The sequence below is a fragment of the Nerophis lumbriciformis genome, linkage group LG32 (genome assembly GCF_033978685.3).
Source record: "Nerophis lumbriciformis linkage group LG32, RoL_Nlum_v2.1, whole genome shotgun sequence".
Taxonomy (NCBI): domain Eukaryota; kingdom Metazoa; phylum Chordata; class Actinopteri; order Syngnathiformes; family Syngnathidae; genus Nerophis; species Nerophis lumbriciformis.
Window position 1 is genome coordinate 6,302,717 of NC_084579.2, and position 7,816 is coordinate 6,310,532.

At 39.1% G+C, this 7,816-nt stretch overlaps 1 protein-coding gene across 1 annotated transcript; it reads left to right on the forward strand.

Moving 5' to 3' along the window:
- Positions 1–1,058: 1,058 nt before the first annotated feature.
- On the forward strand, positions 1,059–3,796 carry nkx6.1 (NK6 homeobox 1). Its single transcript, XM_061927410.1, has 3 exons — positions 1,059–1,556; positions 1,639–1,803; positions 3,581–3,796. The coding sequence occupies exons 1-3, from the start codon at positions 1,059–1,061 to the stop codon at positions 3,794–3,796; spliced, it is 879 nt and encodes a 292-aa protein (XP_061783394.1).
- The last annotated feature ends 4,020 nt before the right edge of the window (positions 3,797–7,816 follow it).

Genomic DNA, 7,816 nt, shown 5'->3' on the forward strand with positions numbered 1-7,816 from the left:
ACACACACACTATATAACTAAGTACACACACTATATAACTAAGTAAACACACACTATATAACTAAGTACACACACACACACACTATATAACTAAGTACACACACACTATATAACTAAGTAAACACACTATATAACTAAGTACACACACACTATATAACTAAGTACACACACACTATATAACTAAGTACACACACACTATATAACTAAGTACACACACACTATATAACTAAGTACACAGTGTACTTATTGAAGTTGTGATGTTGTAGTCTGTGATGCTAACCCCACTTTGGAAGGTCCAACACGAGCTACCTGCACCAACCTTGACATGACCCATCAGACCGATCAATCACGTGACCACTTGTCACGTGGAGCCGTCATGCTGGACGCAGCTGGTCATGCTGAACCCAACGAGACACTTTGGAGGCCAATATAGACCACCGAGACCTTTTTCATGTCAAAATATTTTTTCCCAATATTGAACGTAATTATTCAGTCAACGTTACAAATATTTACACTGATTTCTTTTGTTTTTGTGCATCTTCGGGGGCGGGGAAAGTCATTAACGCAGTCTGCCCACCAGATGGCGCCACACGCCACATGTTGACGATGAAGATGAAACGGAGGTGATAAAAGTTGTTGTTGTCACCGAGAAGATGCCGGCAGTTTGTGTCTTTCCGTCCGGTGTTTATTTCTTCTCCATCATTCTTTTCTTCTTTATTACTATTGTTATTATTATGCTTATTAAAAAAAAAAAAAAAAAAAAAAAAAGCAGCATACATGAGCCAATCAGGAGGCGCGCCTCCACCCGGGCCTGTGCGTGACGTCACATCCCCGCGCTCCAATCAGCGCACAGCTCTCAAACTTGGCCCCCCCGGGCTGCGGGACGTCGGAACCAGAAGATCCACTTGCAGACTCTGACAACTTGTTGAAGCAGGCCGAGCGGGACTGATCCATCCTCCCCCCACCCCCTCCTGCACCTCGGCGCCCTTGCTGCGGCTCCGCGCGGACATGGACTGCTAGAAGCGGACCGTCTGTCCGAGTCCGGACCTGCTAGGGTGATGTTAGCGCTGGGTCCGATGGACCAGAGCAGCTTCCTCCTGAGCACCCCACCTCTGGCGGCTCTGCACAGCATGGCCGACATGAAGACCCCCCAGTACCCCGCCTACCCGCTCTCCTCCGCCGGACACACCTCGTCCACCTCCCCGGCCACCAGCTCGCCCAACCCGGGCGGCATGGCGGCGTCCTCCCCGGGCCTCAAGTCGTCGGGTCTCGGCTCCCCGCAGCACATGTGCTCGTCCGCGACCCCTCACGGCATCAACGACATCCTCAACCGGCCCTCCGCCGCCTCGGCCTCGGCGGGGGTTTTAGGCGCCCTGCACCCGCGCTTCAGCAGCCTCAGCCCGCCGCCGCCGCCCGGACTCTTCTTCACCCCCGCGGCGTCCCGCTACCCCAAGCCCCTCACCGAACTACCGGGCCGGACCCCCATTTTCTGGCCGGGGGTCATGCAGAGTCCACACTGGAGGGACGCGCGCTTTGCGTGCTCGCCCCGTGAGTGTGTGCGTGCGCGCGCGTGTGTGTGAGCCAGTGTGTGTGTGTGTGTTATCAGTAACGATGATGTGTTGTTGTGTTGCAGAGCAGAGTTGTGTGTTGGACAAGGACGGGAAAAGAAAACACACAAGACCAACTTTCTCTGGACAACAAATTTTTGCTCTGGAAAAAACTTTTGAACAAACCAAATATTTGGCGGGACCGGAGAGGGCGAGACTGGCCTTCTCCCTCGGCATGACCGAGAGCCAGGTCAAGGTACGCGCGCACGCACACACACACACACACACACACACACATATATAATAATAATTCCTCACTACACCAAATGATTTAATAATAATCATCATTTTCACTTGATTATTTTAAACAGCTTTCACTTTCACTATAGGCCTTTTTTTATTATTATTATTATTATTATTATTATTATTATTATTCACAATAATCGCGTTTATTGACATTCAAATGATCTGAACTCAGCTTTTACCTTTAAAATGATATCGTATATTTACCTATTTAACTGAAATCTAATTATGTTATTTATAATCATATATTAAATTTTAACTTTGTTATTTTAAAGCAGCTGTGCTTTTTTTTAATAGTAAACACACACTTAAAATTATGAATTATTTAAAAATAACAAGAATCGAAAGAAATAGTTCTTATCAGTCACCTATTTTAACGGCAATACTTTTATTGATGAATTATTTTTATAACTTTATAGTTGATTTTAATTTATACCCACAATAAGTGTTAAATTGTTATTTTAATCACGTATTTTTACGAGAATGTTATTCGATAACAACAATCACTTTTTTTCTCTCCTTTGAGGCCTTTTAGAGCCATTAAGTGTCTCTGAACTGAATTAAATAATGTCATTTAAATATTGTTTTGTTTTCTTTCCAAAACATTTCAATCCAATCCAATCCACTTTATTTATAAAGCACATTTAAACAACAAAAATGTTTCCAAAATAATTTTAAAAACAATATTAAAAACAATATTAAAAACAATAATACAATAGTATCCTTAGCTCCACCAATGACTGAATAAAAACAAAAAAATAAATAAATATAGAACCAATATAAAAGTAATATAAAATAACTATTATTAAAAACGATTTTAAAGGGGAAAAATAATATTAAAAACAAAATTAAAAACAATAATACAATATTATCCTTAGCTCCACCAATGACTGAATAAAAACATCAAAATAAATAAATATAGAACCAATATAAAAGTGATATAAAATAAATATTATTAAAAACGATTTTAAAGGGGAAAAATAATATTAAAAACAATATTAAAAACAATAATACAATATTATCCTTAGCTCCACCAATGACTGAATAAAAACAAAAAAATAAATAAATATAGAACCAATATAAAAGTGATATAAAATAAATATTATTAAAAACGATTTTAAAGGGGAAAAATAATATTAAAAACAAAATTAAAAACAATAATACAATATTATCCTTAGCTCCACCAATGACTGAATAAAAACAAAAAAATAAATAAATATAGAACCAATATAAAAGTAATATAAAATAAATATTATTAAAAACGATTTTAAAGGGGAAAAATAATATTAAAAACAAAATTAAAAACAATAATACCATATTATCCTTAGCTCCACCAATGACTGAATAAAAACAACAAAATAAATAAATATAGAACCAATATAAAAGTAATATAAAATAAATATTATTAAAAACGATTTTAAAGGGGAAAAACAATTAAAACAGTAAATAGAAATTTAACATTTATTTAAAAAAAAAACACACACAGAGGACCACACCACTCACGTAGTGTTAAAAGCCAAAGAATAAAAGTGGGTCTTAAGACGAGACTTTAATAATGGTGATAATAATAATGATGATAATAATTTAAAAAAACCCGGAAATTATCCATTTTCTTTCAGCTACTCACATAAAACATTTCCAGGCTTTTACACTCAAATATATATATATTTTTAAAATCAATATTTGTTTTTATACCTGTTTTCCCTATGTGTGCGCGCGCGCGCGTGCAGGTGTGGTTCCAGAACCGTCGGACCAAGTGGCGCAAGAAGCACGCGGCGGAAATGGCCTCCGCCAAGAAGAAGCAGGACTGTGAGACGCAGAGGTTAAAGGTGAGCTCGGACCCGGACGAGGACGAGGACTACGATAAACCCTTGGACCCGGACCACGACCACGACCTGCTCCACAAGCACGCGCTCGCGCACACGCCCGAGCACGACAGCTCGTAAAAGGTGCTTCTTCTTCTTTTTTTATTTTTTATTTTTATTTTTTACCTTCGTGCACCTTTCGGCGGGATTGTTTGCTGTAAATAGAAACAAAAAAAATGTATTTTAATTTTTTTTTAGTTTTTGTTTTGTTTTTAGATAATTAAAAAGAAAAAGAAAATGTTCACGCGGAAGGAAGGACTCGACACGTGAACGCAACACGTCATTGATGATTTAAATGATCTTGTAACCTCAGCACTTTGACTCAATAAACTATTATTATTATTATTATTATTATATTGACATTTTGTCCACAGAAACATTTGTAATCCATGTTCTTTTTTTTTTTTTCCATGTCCGATTCCAAAATGAACGTTTGACAAAAATGAAAAGAAATCAATAAATATTCTATAAATATGACTTCCTGTTTGTTGTCAGCGTGTCACACGTTAGCACCTGTTGGCGCCCAAAGTGCGGCGAGCGAGCGTGCGCGTGACAACCGGGTGATGGATGGCGGGGTCGGCAAAGGTCGCGGCCTCCCTGATGGATGGACGCCGTGGAGGCGGGGCTAAGTAATGACGGCCACGCGGAAAGGTCAGCGCAGTCTTTTGTGCGTTATTAGCGTTAGCGCGGCTACAAGAAGCTGTTAGCGTAGCAAAGTGCGCGTGTAATAACCTCCTCAATCATACGGTAAAAGTCACGTCAAGGCGGCGCTGTACGTCATCTCTATGCAAATACGCCGGCGGCCATTAGCTTTTATTAAAAGCTTTCTCTGGACGCCAATAATTGATTATTTTGCATGATTAAATGATCATTTTATTAAAAGCCTTTTCTGGGCGGTAATAAATTAAAGGGGGTGCGGGAAATGACCTGATGCTAAGCTAAAGCTAATGTTTGCTCGCACGATGACGTCACGCCATCGATCGGGCCGTCTCGTCGTATCGATTACGCCAAGCACGCTCTCTTCCTGCGATTGGGCCGCCGCCGTTTTTTGGGGGGCCGCGAGAGGTGACCTGCGGCCTCTGGAGCGTGGTCACCAGGGGGTCACGGGAGGCTTGCACTCACGCCGATCAATAACGGGCCGCTCCTAAGTGCTCCGCCCACACCTGCGACACCTGACCGTGACCACGCTCGCCGTGGGCCGCCTGACCTTCGTGTCTTGTGACCGCCGTTATCAGCGCCATCTCAGCGTGACCCCGGCGCCACGGGAACCTTGTCTTAACGCGGCCCAACAACCTGGTTAACGTGCGACCGTGTCCGCGAGTCGCTCCCAGCTGGACCCACCGCCAAGTTCACTCCAAATGATTATTATTATTATTAATAGTATTATTATTATTATTATTATTATTATTATTATTATTATTATTATTATTAATAGTATTATTATTATTATTATTATTATTATTATTATTATTAATAGTATTATTATTATTATTATTATTAATAGTAGTACTATTATCATACTGCCATTGTTGTCATTATTGTGTGAATGCTCCAAAGCATTCACACTAGGGCTGCAACTAACGATTAATTTGATCATCGATTAATCTGTCGATTATTACTTCGATTAATCGATTAATAATCGGATAAAAGAGACAAACTACATTTCTATCCTTTCCAGTATTTTATTGGGGGGGGGGGGGGGGGGGGGGAGACCCAGCATACTTGCACCATACTTATTTTGATTATTGTTTCTCAGCTGTTTGTACATGTTGCAGTTTATAAATAAAGGTTTATATAAAAAAAAAATAATAATAATAAATAGCCTCTGCGCATGCGCATAGCATAGATTCAACAAATCGATGACTAAATTAATCGCCAATTATTTTTATAATCAATTTTAATCGATTTAATCGATTAGTTGTTGCAGCCCTAATTCACACATACAGTTTTCTACACCCAAATTCATCTATTTATTATTACTTCTTCTTCTTCTTCTTCTAACTGTTCAGCCTATTCAGGAATCGCTGGCTTTCCCCTTAAACAATTCCCCAGAATTCCCAGAATTCCAGGTTTTCCGGGGAATTTTCCCCATTCAAAATAATAATAATAATAATAGATTTTATTTCTAAAAAAGCACTTTACATTGAGCAAACAACCTCAAAGTGCTACAGTGTATTAAAAGAAAATAAATAAAATATAATACAAATAAATAAACATAAAAACTAGAACTGCCTAATAGCTAGAACTAGTATGCATACATCTAAAAAAAAAAGCCTTTTTTAAAAAAAAGAAGAAGAAGGGTTTTTAAGCCTTTTTTAAAAGCATCCACAGTCTGTGGTGCCCTCAGGTGGTCAGGGAGAGCTTTCCACAGACTGGGAGCGGCGGAGCAGAAAGCCCGGTCTCCCATTGTTCGTAGCTTTGTCCTCGGAGGTTGGAGGAGGTTAGTTAGCCTGTCCGGAGCGGAGGTGTCGGGTGGAGGATTTGGGGGTATGTAGTTATTTGAGGGAGAGGGGGGCATTTCCATGGAGGCACTGGTGAAGTACCCATTTCTTCAAACTTCCGCAATTCCCACATTTAATTTCAGCCTATTCAGGAATCGCTGGCTTTCCCCTTGACCAATTCCCCAGAATTCCCAGAATTCCAGGTTTTCCGGGGAATTTTCCCCATTCAAAATAATAATAATAATAATAATAATAATAATAATAATAATAATAATAATATATTTTATTTCTAAAAAAGCACTTTACATTGAGCAAACAACCTCAAAATGCTACAGTGTATTAAAAGAAAATAAATAAAATATAATACAAATAAATAAACATAAAAACTAGAACTGCCTAATAGCTAGAACTAGTATGCATATATCTTTAAAAAAAAAGGCTTTAAAAAAAACAAAAAAAAAGAAGGGTTTTTAAGCCTTTTTTAAAAGCATCCACAGTCTGTGGTGCCCTCAGGTGGTCAGGGAGAGCGTTCCCCAGACTGGGAGCGGCGGAGCAGAAAGCCCGGTCCCCCATTGTTCGTAGCTTTGCCCTCGGAGGTTGGAGGAGGTTAGTTAGCCTGTCCGGAGCGGAGGTGTCGGGTGGAGGATTTGGGGGTATGTAGTTATTTGAGGGAGAGGGGGGCATTTCCATGGAGGCACCGGTGAAGTATCCTTTTCTTCAAACTTCCGCAATTCCCACATTTAATTTCAGCCTATTCAGGAATCGCTGGCTTTCCCCTTAAACAATTCCCCAGAATTCCCAGAATTCCAGGTTTTCCGGGGAATTTTCCCCATTCGAAATAATAATAATAATAATAATAATAATAATAATAATAATAATAATAATAATAATAATAATAGATTTTATTTCTAAAAAAGCACTTTACATTGAGCAAACAACCTCAAAGTGCTACAGTGTATTAAAAGAAAATAAATAAAATAAATAAAATATAATACAAAATAAATAAACATAAAAACTAGAACTGCCTAATAGCTAGAACTAGTATGCATACATCTAAAAAAAAAGCCTTTTTTTAAAAAAAAAAGAAGAAGGGTTTTTAAGCCTTTTTTAAAAGCATCCACAGTCTGTGGTGCCCTCAGGTGGTCAGGGAGAGCGTTCCCCAGACTGGGAGCGGCGTAGCAGAAAGCCTGGTCTCCCATTGTTTGTAGCTTTGTCCTCGGAGGTTGGAGGAGGTTAGTTAGCCTGTCCGGAGCGGAGGTGTCGGGTGGAGGATTTGGGGGTATGTAGTTATTTGAGGGAGAGGGGGGCATTTCCATGGAGGCACTGGTGAAGTATCCTTTTCTTCAAACTCCCGCAATTCCCACATTTAATTTCCGCCTATTCAGGAATCGCTGGCTTTCCCCTTAAACAATTCCCCAGAATTCCCAGAATTCCAGGTTTTCCGGGGAATTTTCCCCATTCAAAATAATAATAATAATAATAATAATAATAGATTTTATTTCTAAAAAAGCACTTTTCATTGAGCAAACAACCTCAAAGTGCTACAGTGTATTAAAAGAAAATAAATAAAAGATAATACAAATAAATAAACATAAAAACTAGAACTGCCTAATGAAGTGAAGTGAAGTGAATTATATTTATATAGCGCTTTTCTCTAGTG

What these genes read in the sequence shown, in the direction of transcription:
- nkx6.1 (XM_061927410.1), top strand. Translation starts at nt 1,059, where the DNA reads ATGTTAGCGCTGGGTCCGATGGACCAGAGCAGCTTCCTCCTGAGCACC. An exon ending in CGTGCTCGCCCCGTGAGTGT is followed by an intron (nt 1,557 to 1,638) that starts GTGCGTGCGCGC and finishes GTTGCAGAGCAG; the next exon opens with AGTTGTGTGTTGGACAAGGA. An exon ending in TGACCGAGAGCCAGGTCAAG is followed by an intron (nt 1,804 to 3,580) that starts GTACGCGCGCAC and finishes GCGCGCGTGCAG; the next exon opens with GTGTGGTTCCAGAACCGTCG.